Here is a 14,335-nt window from a genome sequence, read left to right as displayed (position 1 = left end):
TAGACACTTCTTATTTCATACAGCAATTACATATACTTTGAATCTATGTAAGCACAACATATGAAAAAGATAGAAAGAGGTTAAAGCAAAACCATCCAATAGAATTCATTCCTCACGTTAAGAAAAGAAAAATACCAGGCAACTTCTCTCTGTGTCTGAGTGACAAGCATACTCATAACTGGAATGTTCCCATCCCTCTCACCAGACAAGAGTTCATGGTTTTAAATATATTCTTTTAATAACATACAATTCATACATAATGGATATGGAGAACATCGTATTCATACACATCAAACTCTGGGGACTGCAGAAGGTGTTCAGTTTAAGGCAGCAGGCCCAGAAGCTGAACCTGAGGAGCTTTTGTGAAATTGGTCCTATTAATAGACTGGATTGATGTTACTGCAAACACCAATGAAAAACAAAATTCTTCCTGTTCTATATCCCATGTTACATAAACAACTGACCAATGCATGGAGGAAAAAACAGACAAAGGTCTTGCAAACACTATAGATTGCAAATTGTCAGACATGGTCCAAACAATACATTCTTGGCACAGTTTAAAAGCCTTTACCCTGCCCTAAATTTTCACTGACCTCAATGGGAATTTCTGCAGTTGAGGACAACTCTTAACACTACTGAAGGCAATAGCTGCTCTTCTATTTATTTCCAAAGGAGTGGCCTTCAGGTAAAACTGGATTGACTATTTTACCCATCTCAACCAATATATTTTCAATTCTTCAGCCTTCAGACATCTGTGTTAACTACAAATCAGGTAAGCTTCTGTCCTACTATCATCCTGAATCTAGCATTCATCCAGGAATCCTTCAGCCAGAGATTCACTTTGGGCATCAATACAGCAATCAACAGAAAATTTGTAGAAATCCTTTGGCAATGTACTACCTCATTGTCCTAGTTCAGCAGGAGGGTCCAGCTAACCCTGTGTGGTGGTGATCAAAGCTGTGTATTCTATCCCCTCTATTCATTCCCCAAGGACAATGGGCCATTAGCAGCAGCTGCCCAGGGAGTCATCACTCAGCCTGAGGGGGCGGAGCTGCTAATGGGCCATCAACAGTTCAATACCCCCTGGCTCCCAGAGTTAATCACCCATTGTGTGAGTCCCCGCCCAGGGGGAGGGACTGGGTGCTCCCTGAAGGTATATAAGTGGTGGGTAAGAAAACTTTGGTAGCTTCTCGTCGGATCCAGAGGAGCAGCAGGACCTCGACAGGAGGAGATCACCGCTCTCGCCCAGACCACAGCCCTCGCCTGCACCAACAGGTTTTTCATTTCCTTTTGCTGTGGTCTTGGGGGAGCCACAGGGGTCTCAGCAGAAGGGCAAACAAACCCCCTGGGGTTTGTGCCCCAGGACACTGGGTTATACTGCTGGGGTTTTGTGAGTTGAAAGCAATTTCCCTTTTGTGTCAGTGTTTTTATTGTAATATTATTATTAAATTTTAGGTCTGACTTATAATCTCTCTCTCGTGGTGAGTTCATTTCCCCTGCTGGTTCGCCTTTAAACCAGCACACTCATTGAGTATATAAATGCTCTTCTATGGTTAGCAGAAGTGTGTGTTATCAAAACTGATAAAGCAGTGAATAAGCAGCTTGTTAGCAAAATGCTTAAGATGGTAGAAAGTGAATACAAAGCTGCAGGTCAGAAATGTGGCCTCTGGGAAATTAAAACCACGTTTCTTGGCAAACAACCAAGATTACATTATTGTTCCTTTATCTCAATGCACATGTTACCTTCTGTAGACATCTCTGGATGTACACGAGCAAGAGGAGGTCATCTCACATGCTAGTTTTGACTGACCCAGCAAACTCATTGTTGTTTACTTGTTTTGCTTTGCAGAGTAGTGTGGAAAAGGGTTGTGTCTGCCTAATGCAGTTTGCTTCATGCAAATACTTTCGGTCCTTTTTTTCATCATTTCAGTGGATCATAACTAATGGAACAAACCAGAGGAAAGACAACTCAATACAATCATACAACTTCTCCAGATCTGTAAACCTGGACACTAGTGGGGAAGCGCTTCATAGTGGTTTCTCTCTCTCTCTTCCACTCTTTAATCTATCTCTCTTGCTCACTCCCTTTCCTTTCATCCTACTCCTTTATCCAAAACTCACTGCTGTGTGCTTTTGTAGGAGGTGAGGGATTAAGAAATTTCCATGCCAAATGTGCAATTTATAAATAAAACTTTGTTAGCTTTTGCAGGCTCTCTGTCTTTCATCATTCCTTTCAATGAGAACCTATGAATTTGGGTGCTCCCTTCCCCTTAAGGGTGGAACACCACACAGGGATAATGCTGGATTCATTAAAGTGGAAGCTCACAACAGAAATCAGATTCCATCTGATCTAGATTTAACTAGGCATAAATGTTTGCACTGCTCTTTGAACGAGCACTTGCCTTGGTATTAAATATTCATAGTTAGCCAGCCACGCTTAGTCATTTTAATTTAATATTAAACCACACTGTGAAGGATGGTGACTCCAGTAAATACTAGCACCAATATTTAAGCAAAAATATTGTAGTATCATTAGAGAAGCAATAAACAGCAATTTTCATAAGTTTTCTGAACACCGTGAATGCTGAACACTACTACTGGAGTGTAATTTTCCTGCTTTGAGTAATTTTATTAATTATTTATTTGGAGTTATTTTAAACTGGAGAAAGGGAGGAATACTAAAGGTAATAATAAAAGCGGTGTGTGAAGGTGGTGCATGTGTGTATTCATCTGCACGTGTACACAGGCATGTGTATGCATATGTATGTATGCTCAATAGCCATAAGAATTAAATGTGAGGGGAAGAGATTTGTATACACAGCAAGCTATAGCCAGGAATAAATAATAGCTTTGCTTTTGGAAGCCAAAAAATGTAAGACAAACATGCATCAGTCTAGTTTGGGTGGCAGCCTGAAATTAGATACAGTATATAGGTGTTCTACCAGAGAAACCAAGATGAGCCTGGACAACAGCATTTCTTTGTTCATTCAACAGATGCAGGGAATATGAGGGGATAACTTGTGCTGGAGCACTGAGCTCCCATTGATTAATTAGGAATTAATCTTTCTCATTTAAAAAAGACCATACACAGGCTCTCCTTTGCAAGTAGGATATTTGTGGATTATTTTGCCTTTTCTTAAATTAACAGGTCACAGCATAATTCTGGAGATGGGGACAAAACAAGATATCCACCTTAACAGCCTGGATTTTTGGTGCAATTCCAGCTAACTTTTAGGTTCTTAACTGGCTCTGGATTTGGAGCAAGAAAATTCCACAGGCCAAACTATAATTCAGGACCCAGGCCGTTCACACCAAGATCCAGTTGTTTTCATTTTGCCTCATCGCTTTTAGCTGGGGAGAATTACAGCTCTGAATCTAGATTAGGAATAGCTACTTTCCTGTTTTAAAACTATTTAAGGAATTTCTATCATACTTGAAGTCTGTATATATAAATATTAAAAAGAGAGAAAAAACCACTTGACAAGTCAATGCACTTTTTAGGAAAACAGCAGACCTACAGTAATTGGTAGTTGGAACTAATATATCTGGTCCTGTTCCCAGAAGAACGTCAGTAGTCCACTTAGAAATGACTTAACACCATAAATAACCCTCAATAGTCCCAGGCCTAATGTAAGCTATAACATGCTTCTGAAGCTTACTAGGCAAATGGAGACCTTTCTGCACTCTTTACAGTATGAAATCAGAAATAAAAAATTAGTTCATCTACTGCAACATTCATTTCTTCAACCAATCTATAAAGCCTTGCACAACCCAAAATCTCTTATAGGATTCAGGAAGATAGAATGCCTTGTTGCCTATGTTAGGGTTTCCCTGCAGTTCAAAGGTCTCAGCACTCTGGAACTGATGATGATTTATACCATAAAGCAAATATCTTCTGTACATAAGAGATGGACACTGAGTACATAAAGACCAAAAACTGAAAAGTCAATCTGCTGTTCAGATTAGTATGAAGAAAATGTTCAAGTCTACAAAGAGAAAAGCTCCCCTCTCCTCCCCTCTCCTCCCCTCTCCTCCCCTCTCCTCCCCTCTCCTCCCCTCTCCTCCCCTCTCCTCCCCTCTCCTCCCCTCTCCTCCCCTCTCCTCCCCTCTCCTCCCCTCTCCTCCCCTCTCCTCCCCTCTCCTCCCCTCTCCTCCCCTCTCCTCCCCTCTCCTCCCCTCTCCTCCCCTCTCCTCCCCTCTCCTCCCCTCTCCTCCCCTCTCCTCCCCTCTCCTCCCCTCTCCTCCCCTCTCCTCCCCTCTCCTCCCCTCTCCTCCCCTCTCCTCCCCTCTCCTCCCCTCTCCTCCCCTCTCCTCCCCTCTCCTCCCCTCTCCTCCCCTCTCCTCCCCTCTCCTCCCCTCTCCTCCCCTCTCCTCCCCTCTCCTCCCCTCTCCTCCCCTCTCCTCCCCTCTCCTCCCCTCTCCTCCCCTCTCCTCCCCTCTCCTCCCCTCTCCTCCCCTCTCCTCCCCTCTCCTCCCCTCTCCTCCCCTCTCCTCCCCTCTCCTCCCCTCTCCTCCCCTCTCCTCCCCTCTCCTCCCCTCTCCTCCCCTCTCCTCCCCTCTCCTCCCCTCTCCTCCCCTCTCCTCCCCTCTCCTCCCCTCTCCTCCCCTCTCCTCCCCTCTCCTCCCCTCTCCTCCCCTCTCCTCCCCTCTCCTCCCCTCTCCTCCCCTCTCCTCCCCTCTCCTCCCCTCTCCTCCCCTCTCCTCCCCTCTCCTCCCCTCTCCTCCCCTCTCCATTCTGGGATGTTTGTGTTGACATCAATGTGATACTTCAGGTTAATTTGAGTTGAGTACTCAAGTATGCACAAGGAGCTGGAACATGTAGCTGAAGCTTGGTGCAAGAGTTACTCACCTTCTACTACAACAGTTGCAGGTTTCGAGTACGCTGTGCCCAGACTGTTCTTGGCTACACAACGATACTGTCCTGCATCTTCTCTCTGAACATTGTGTATCCTTAAATTCCCTGAATCGAGAACAGCAATGCGAGCAGTTTCCTGCCAGAGGAAGGAGCAGTTGAGATGAGGCCTCTACCTGCAGGCTGCATATAAGCAGCATCAAATATCTATTTACAAAGATTGGGCTTACGTGCATGAATATTGTTTGTGTTATCCTACAGCTGAAGAATTTGGGGCCAGCTCTTTCTGCTTAACATTGTCATAACACACTCACCCACTCCTGTTTGTGCAGATCTGTGAATTATAGCTTCAAAAGAGCTCTTATTTATGAGTACACTCACAAGTGCTTTCATCAGCACTTGTCCACACTTAGCAGTAATAAGGATATATGATATAAGATATAGATAAACAGAGCCTGTTTAGGTTCCATGCAGAACTATTGCAGATGAATATATTTATGAGATGAGCCCTGGATTTTCCAAATGCTTGCTTTCTAGGAACTAGAATTTACAAATACTATAACTGATGGTAATATTTAACAAAATACCTTTAGTAAATTATTGCTATTACTTCAAAATCATTCTCAACTCACCTTTACAACTGTTTCTCCTTTGATCCATGAAACAGAAGGTTTTGGATTCCCCATTGTAGTGCATGGAAGAACAGCCTTTAAACCTTCTATTATTTCCACATTTAAGGGTGGCCGGGTTATTTTAGGTCCTAAAATTTTAAAAGTCAAAAATTAGAGCTGAAATGAAGCTAAGACACACTAGAACAAGGAAAATTCAGAAATTACAACAAAAAATCTGCTGCTTTTTCTGTGTACTGCTGAAAGGTAGAGCAGTTTTACTTGGTCATGAGCAGCCCTGGAAAGAAAGAACTTGCTTCAGCACAGCGTTAAGTTTCAGTTTATGGATGCAAAAGCAGCTAACTTGCATGGGTTGTTTGTTTTCCTGACAGGAGTTTGACAGTCATTTAAATTGGGCCGGTAGCTAAAGTCCAAATTCAGATAAGAGTATTTCCAGTATTGAAGAATGTTTGCATTCCAGGTTTTGACATTCTTCGCTGTATAAACACTGTCTTGTATGAAAGTTCATATTTGAATTGATTTTTAAATTTTTTTAACCCAGGCTTGCCTTTAGCTCAACAAGAATTAATATCACTAATTGAAGGATTTATAACTATGCTAGTGGAAAGGAGAAATGGCCCTTAAAGAAAAAAGTCTTCCAAGTACCTTAAAGTTAATAAGGTGTAAATTTAAATTTATTTTACCCAAAGAAGAATAGGGCCTAACTTACTCTGAGCAGGAAGTGAAAAAGATTGCCATCTCAGATTTTGGGAGACTGGTCATTTTGACTCTCTTGCATGATACTGAACCAGCAGGAAAACAAACTTCAACAGAGCATCACCTCTTGGCTCTCATGTGCCAGTGACTTGGGTGCTGTAGAGCTCCAGAATTATGAGAGCTGGAGGGTCATCCTCATTAGCACAAACAAATCCTTTCCTACAAATAGATGCTTTAGCCAGAATATATCTCCTCTGCTCTTTGAATTGTTTGTGTAAATTATTGAAGCCACATGAGTTCAGCTTCACTGAGTTCAGAATTTATGTAGACCTTTGCAAGAACAAGTAATTTGCCTTTGATGTGGGATGATGACATTTATCCAATGGTGCTCCAGACCATTCCACACTACTATATTGAAGGCATCTGAACATCATTTACTTGCTTTTGCCATCCTCAGGCAGAAATCTGCTTCGTGAAATCTTACATTTAAAATTCACAATATTGTCATAGAGGTCTATTATATCAAAGTGCACCTCTTTTATGTTATGGAGTTTTACACAAAAGGCATTCTTAAAAGTGTTTCCTTTTTCCCTTGATTCTATCATGTGTGTATTACTCAAAATGAGTAATCAGAACTGCATTAAGATTTAATCCAATATGCTGTGTCTCTGCCTTGAAGGACTGCACCTAGCCTTACAAAAACATGGGTCTGCCTTGAACTTGGAGCCCCAGGGGCCATACCTGGGGGTCTGCTCAGGCTTTCAGTTAAATACTCACATGGTGTCAGGAAAAAATTGCATTTCCACTTACGCATTTTCACCTGAAGAGCCCCACAGCTCTGTGCAGCTGCTCCAACCCCGTTATCCGCTGTGCAGCAATACACCCCATCATCACTGTCCTCCACGCTCAAAATGGTCAGGAGCTGCCCGTTCCTCTGTATGCTGTACCGTGTGTCAAACAGCCTGCAGGGCACAGCACAGGTCATCCGTGTTGGGAAGACAACAAAGGGCAGTGAGGGGAATTATATTTGAATCTGCAGACCAGTGACAGCACTACAAATGGCAATAAGCTTTACTTTTAAGCTCATTGTAGAGGAAGTACTGCTTACACAGGAACTAGAACTGGCTGAAGTTGTTCAAAGAAATCAGATTTTAAAAAAAGTGTTTTTTGACTAAACAGATAAAGTTACAGGAAGATTTATACTGGTCTGAAAATAGACACAAACAAAACCCCATGTATTTTTGTGTCTACATCCAGAAGTGGTTTTGTCTATTTTTTTTTTGAAAACAAACAAACAAGTAAAGAAATGTGCTGAATTCATTTGAAGGTTTGAGGTTGCAAGGATAGCTCTAGTTTTCACAACAGCAAGCTTTAACCTGGAAACTTCAAAGCAGTCAAAAGAAACTCAGAAGACGGAGCAACAACGATATAGAATATTGAAACAAAGTATGTGGAGCGAAGACCAATTCCATATGTGAGCATGATGAGAGACTAGGGAGAAAGTGGGAGGGTGAGGAGTGGATGAGAGCAACGGAAAGGCAGAAAGGTGATGGGCAGCAGGAGTGCTGAACTGGATTTTCATTCCAAAACTACAAAAATACAAGAAAACATCAGCCAATCAGCATTCACATGAAATTTGATAAATTTCTTTGTTTGCTGTAATTTGCCTTTACAGAGGGAGTCACTAAGAAGGGTCTAGAATAAGAAACTCATGTGAAGACGTGGCAGATGCAACATGGTTTTGGAAGTGGAAGAGTCTGTCTATGGCAACAGAGCAAAAGCAATAATAGTCTTTCATAACATATTTCCAAGGCCGCCTTCTTTGTCAGCATCTTGATGCCTGGTGGTTAATGTCTGAAAGTGGAACAATAAGAAGACACTTTCCTATGGTTAGATCCAGAACTAGAAGCAAACAAGAACAGCATAGCATTACCATGCAAAGTTTCCAAGAATACTGAGACAGGAAAGAAGCCTTGTAAAGCTTTTAAATATTATACATCACCCTGCAATTTCATAAATGTATAAACTGGGGAATAAAGGAGATTGAACTGTCTGAAGCTAGAAAGAAAACTCATTGCAGAGCTTGCAGGAGAAAGTCTTCAAGCTCATGAGTGGAGGTGCAAGAGTATCCCCCAGGTGCTCCTATCACTCCATTGTCCTGGTTCAGCAATCCAGGACCAGTTTATCACTGTGTGGATGTGACCAAAGCTGTGTATTCTAAAACCTCTATGTAATTTCCCATGAACTGTTAACTATGGACCATTTGCAGCAGCTGGCCAGGGCACACCTGACCCCTCAGGCTGTGAGCTGGGTGTTAAAGAAGCCTGTGAGATAGGAGCTGTGATAACTCCCCTCTGGTGAGTCATTAGCACCTCCACACCCAGCCTGAGGGGTCATGTCTGCTAATGGGCCATCAACAATTCCAAAAAATACCCCAGGACTCACAGAGTCAGATCACCCATTGTGGAACTACCCACCCTGGGGGAGGTACTGGGTGTTCCCACCTGAAACACAGGGTATATAATCTTGGTGTTTGAAGACCTCTGGGACCACTTGCTGGATCCAGAGAAGGACCAGAACCTTGAGAGGACTGCAGCCACCACTCTTGACCGGACTACAGCGATAATCTGCACCAACAGCTTTTCCCATCCTTTTACTTTGGACTCAGAGGGACCATGTGTGTCTCAGCCCAGAGACTAACAAACATCATTGTGTTTGTGCCTCAGGGTGCTGGGTTATACTTCTGGGGTTTGTGGGGCAAAACTAATTTCTCTTTGTATCATTGCATTCAGTGTAATAATTTTATTAAATTGTAACTCTGATTTATAATCTCTGTTGTGTTGGATTCACTTCTCCTGCTGGTTTACCTTTAAACCAGCACATCCATAAAGAACACAGATTCTATATAATTACAGCCACTCACCCTCTTCCCTGCCACAGACCCATTTTTATGATGTTTCCAGATATCTCCTTCATCATGAAGGAAAGCACTGCCAGTTTTGGCAGGAGGTGCTGTAGGGGACTGGGGGTGCTCCCTACCTGATGGGAATGCTGTTTCGTGTCCACGTAATCTCTGGCTCAGGGTAGGACTCCACTACACAGACAAATTTGGCCACGTCCTCTACCAATGCATCCACTGTTTCCAGAGGAGTGCTAATCAAAGGAGCTATGTGAAGGAAGAGAAAATGAGAAAGCTTTATGATGCCTCCTGGAGAGAGGTGCTTAGACTGCCAGACACCTTCAGTGGAGACAGGCATCCCTCAACAACATTTTGCCTTGTGGTCTCTTCACAGTGTGCAAAACAACCTCCAGCTAGCCTAATGCATTCTGTGTCTCTAATACTTCTCTCCTCCAGGGTTCACAGCACTAGGTGGCATATTGCAAGGCCAAAGGTGAGGCTGTCCCCTGCTACAAGGCTGGAAGTGCAAGGGGGCAGCACACTAACTGAAGCCCAGCTGACCTTTCCCTGGGGTGGGCAGAGTGCCTCCTTATTAATGCATAATGCTTGAGATCTGGGCTTCTTTGTCATTATTACAGCATTTGTTCCACTTAACTATTTATCTTAAAAAAAACCCAACAAACTCACCTGTTGTATAGCACTGTATTTTTCAAAGCCAAGTTCACAAAGGTCATTCAAGTCTTTCAGATTTGTGTCACAACTCGCACATATTCTCTTTTTCTCACATTTTCTAGCCAAGTAGCACAAGAGTTAGAAGTCTAATAGCTATATCTGATAGTTCTTATCACAGACCTGTTGTGATACCTGTTGTGATACTTGAATGCATCTTTAGAAACACTTGCTGTCACTCTGGTAAAAGACTTGAAACACAACTAGAAGGGATTAAAGCATAAGCCTAGTGAATCACTGTTCCTCCACATGGCATGCATTGCAGCCACTGCCTCCAAAGACACTTGAATGACTTTTAATCTATGGCTGCAAGGGACACACATCCATATTTGTTGAACTAGATTTCACTGGCTTCTGTGTTGAGATAAACTGATTTCATACCATATTTCTAAACATCACCTTAAAAATGTATAATGGTGAAGGAGTCTTCCTGTTCCTCACTGACTGTAGCAGTGTCTGGCCCCCTGTTTGTCTTTTCACAGGAGAACACCAACTGTTGTGTATATGCTGACCCTCTGATACCAAAAAGCAGCAGAAGCAAACTTCTTAACACCAGTTTGTAGGTGTTAAAAAGGGCATTCTTTATTCAGCATAATGGATGTTTGAAGGATAGCTCTTTCAGTTGAACATGAGAAATGACAGACAGGCTTATTATTACACATAATGTTCACATATTCTTACTTGCTAATACATATTTATTGGCTTTCTTTACATAGTCAAACCCATATTGAAAGTCCTTTTGGTCCTTTCAGATCTTCTTTGTCGTCTTGACCTCAGTTCTTGGACAGGCACAGCATCACAGTGTTTCAGCACCAAAAACTGTAGTGTTTGTTCTTTACCTTATTTGGGTACACAGACTTCAGTTTACATCCTGTTTGTTTGAGTTACATCCCTTATCTGATTTTCCAGGACTTCTCTAAGACTATATTTTTCCTTATTTCAGCATTCCAGGATACTGTGACTAAAGTTTCTATTTGTCCTATCACCTCCTTAGTGCAATAAGATTTAAATTCAGGCAAAAAAAAAGTAAACTATATTAATTTTACTTTCTTTTGTAAGGAAAGGCCAAAATAGAAGGCACTCAGATTTCAGTGACTTAGAATAATAGAAAATCTACACCTTAATGCTTTTTCAATTTACATAGGAGTCAAAATTAGAATGCCTTTGGAGTTCTGCCAAGAGTAAAGCTAGAGGAAGAAAGGATCAGCTTCCACTATCAGCATTATATAAAAATCTAAACACTTTTGACTTTCATTAGAACAAATATGTCTAAATAATATTTCTAAATCATATAACCTTAGGTTGTGTCATTGAGTAGCAATAATGACTACACATATAAATCTCAAAACTATAGCTAAGCTCGCACTAAACATTCTATTAGAGAAAATTTAATTCAAGCAAGTCTGTGACAGTCATTGTTGAAGATAACAGCTTCAAATTGTATCATGCTTCAGTGCTTTGGGTCATTTTGGGTTACATTAGGTAGAAATAATCATCTGTATTTCACCCCAGATGAATCCCACCCACATCAGTGAAACCAAATGGATTTCTATAAAGCTTAAATTTTCCTGCTACCGAGAGTTGTCCTAGGAGAATAACCCCCACCAATGGCTATCCTGTCTGCTTCAAAAGGGACATTATTGTTTTGTGACAGTTTATTGGGGTTTGATGGAATTAACCCTGGAGTTTTGCAATCTAATTTTATATAGTATGTTTTTATTGCTCTTGTCTGCATGCCTCAGTCTCTGCAAGGATGCTTATCTAACCCTGAGACATGTAAATTTTTACAGTAATGATAATTCAAAACAACCAAATTTATTACTGTTGTCAGGATGAGCACAGCTGTTCTCACAAGGAATAGATACATTTGTACTAAGAGCCGATAGGCATAATGACAGTAACTTATTCTTTTTGGGTAAACAAGCACCGTCAGCTTTATATATTAAAGAAATTATCTAGAAACAGTTACCTACTATTATGGTGTGTCTTTAATTCAGTAACTGACAGAATATTGCCCACACCTGGTCTGATCTGGCACCTTCTGAAAGCCAGCATACAGCCCATTGGGCAGAATTAAACCTCATACTTACAGATTATATCATCCAAATCAACAGCACATCAGTAAAAGCAAAGGAGCATTTTTACAGCTGCCTCCCCAAATTCTGAATCCTTGAAGACCAACCATGACAGCAAAAGTGATGTGGCATTTTCTTGTATGCTTTTTTTTACCTTTGTGATATTAAAATCAAGTGGAGACAACGAGCAGTGGAGCATGATGCCATTTTGTTGTGAGGTGGCAACAGAGCTCCAAAATGGCTGAGATAGTGCTTGCTTTCACTTCTAAAGGCCATCCAAACAGCTCAAGTGTTTCTATTAGTCAATGTTTTCTTCAGAAAAAACTCAAAACTTGTGATGCCTGTATTACCAGATTTTAGCAATGGAAAATAAAATCTGAATAGTGTATAGACATATCTATCAGCACATAGAAATGGAGCCAAGCCTTTACATGTGCATCCATTTGGGCTTTCTGACATTTTTAAGATAGCCCGGTGGCTTTAAATAACATTGGAAATCAATTAAATTACATATATGCAAAGCCACATAGGTGCCCTTTTTGTAGTTGTCAGCTGTAGTTTCCTGAGATAGCAAAATGACCCAAGGGTGGTCACGGGACCATGAGAAAAGCCAAATCACCTCTTATCCCCATCCCATGAGAAGCTTTCAAATTGCCTGGGTTCAGATTTGGGTTCACACTTTTGAAACTAGACAAGCTAGGCAAACAAAATAATGCAGAAAGAAGAGCCAGTCCCTCCTGCATTACAGATGCCTAGAGAAACTGCAATTCCCGTTGTCAAAAACTGCTCAGTTGTGTTTGCAGCTAATGCTGCAAAACCTGTATAGGGCAACACTAGACTATAGTCACCTTTCAGCCTCTTTCAGGAAACAAGCTAATTCATTCACCTGACGAACTTTTCTAGAAAAGGATATGTGTTTGTTCCTTGCACTGTGACACGAGGGAGAAAAAAATCTATTCTTGTCTTCTCTGGGTTTTTTCTTTCTCCATTACTGTCTTATCATAGCATTCAAAAAGACTAGGGTTCACCAACTTACTTTAATGTCTTAGGGACACCTTAATATTTTTATTTCAGAAGGTTTTTACAAAGAACATACCTGTCTTTTTTTTTCATTTTGAGAACAATCTGTCTAACAATTATAAAAGCGCAGCCCTACAAGAGAAGTAGTGTTTGCCTAACATGTGAATACTGCTATCCTCCTTAAGATTTTATTTTGTGTTTTTTTCCTGAAGCTGCAACATTTCTAGTATGCATTCAATGGCTTTGGATGACCACTGTGCAGCAAAAATTGTTGTGCACAGTGTTATCAGATGGTACATCCAGAAGACCACAGTTCTACTAGGTACCTCAGAGACTTTTCTAAATAGATTTTTTTTTTCCCCGGTTTCTTTGTTGGCTAAAAGTATGAGTGCAGGTGTCCATCTGCATGTGTGCACACTTGATAGGAATAAAGTATAATAACTTCTATGTTATATATTATAGAAACAATGCACTTTTGTATTTATGTAAATACACTTTGTCAAGACATCAAGCTATTTATTTCTTTTGAAGCTTTATATACTTATAAGCAGACATAAGCACGCAAAACACCACAAATCTTGGACCCTGCAACAACAGTTACTATCAGCCATTAACTCTCCTGGTTTCCTCTGACATGAGAAATATACATCCCACCCAGGCTGAACCCAAAAATCCGCTTGCCCATTACAATGGACTATGTGTCCTTCAGAGACAAAGAACCTTCAATTCCAGACACAAATTAGAGAATATTTTCACAGCTATGCTTCTAAAAGTAGTGAAGTGACCACTAAAACCATAGCATTTGTCTTTTTTGGGAACATTACAGCACCACCCACCCAACCACTACCAGAGATACCCTTCCCTTTGCAAAACCTCTTTCAGCAAGTGGCAGAAGAAGAGTAGGGCAAAAGCCTCTCTAGCCAAACCTTTCAGGAGCATCTCAGCCAAGCTGAGGGTTGCCAGGGTGAGGATGTGCACCAAAGGCACCTTCAGTAGATCATTCATGTTTGATCCAGAAGGCATCCAGCTTCTTCAGACAAGGCGTGTGGACCTCCCAGCCTGCTGCATTTCAGAAGCAGTGCACAACTAGAGCTTCTCTGCTGGCGAAAGAGTGGGGTCTGAGGGATCTAAGTATAATCAGGAATTCTCCCACCCAGTGGTGATGATGGACATGGCCAGCTGGTGCTTATCCACTTCGGTCAGTGTGAAAATGTGGGGCTCATGAAACAAGAGAAAGCAAATCCCTTTTGAATTCCATCTAAGCAAACAGAGAGCAGTACAATGGGTAAATGCATTTTCAGGACAGTACCCTACCTCAGTGCTGCAAAGTCAGCAGACTTTTATTCCATCACCATGTAAGAGCAGTAGTGGAAAAAATGCTTGCCATTAGATTTTCCTTCTGATTAGTCACTCTCTTTTCCATTTTTTATCCTCT

At 41.4% G+C, this 14,335-nt stretch overlaps 1 protein-coding gene across 3 annotated transcripts in view; it reads right to left on the bottom strand.

Annotated features, from left to right (window-relative positions):
* The window catches only part of MUSK (muscle associated receptor tyrosine kinase), a 55,839-nt gene extending 41,934 nt beyond the window's left edge, over positions 1-13,905 (bottom strand). For all 3 annotated transcript variants that reach the window (XM_071580540.1, XM_071580541.1, XM_071580542.1), the window contains exons 1-5: positions 13,827-13,905; positions 9,217-9,343; positions 6,988-7,139; positions 5,485-5,612; positions 4,850-4,991 (exon numbers count right to left, since the gene is read on the bottom strand). In XM_071580540.1, coding sequence (XP_071436641.1) covers positions 4,850-4,991; positions 5,485-5,612; positions 6,988-7,139; positions 9,217-9,343; positions 13,827-13,905 — 628 coding nt within the window. The remainder of the gene's footprint in view (positions 1-4,849; positions 4,992-5,484; positions 5,613-6,987; positions 7,140-9,216; positions 9,344-13,826) is intronic.
* Positions 13,906-14,335: the final 430 nt, after the last annotated feature.

This window comes from Pithys albifrons, chromosome Z (genome assembly GCF_047495875.1).
Source record: "Pithys albifrons albifrons isolate INPA30051 chromosome Z, PitAlb_v1, whole genome shotgun sequence".
In the NCBI taxonomy this organism is placed as follows: domain Eukaryota; kingdom Metazoa; phylum Chordata; class Aves; order Passeriformes; family Thamnophilidae; genus Pithys; species Pithys albifrons.
Note: the sequence above shows the minus strand (reverse complement) of the source record. Positions and strands in the feature narration are given on the sequence as shown.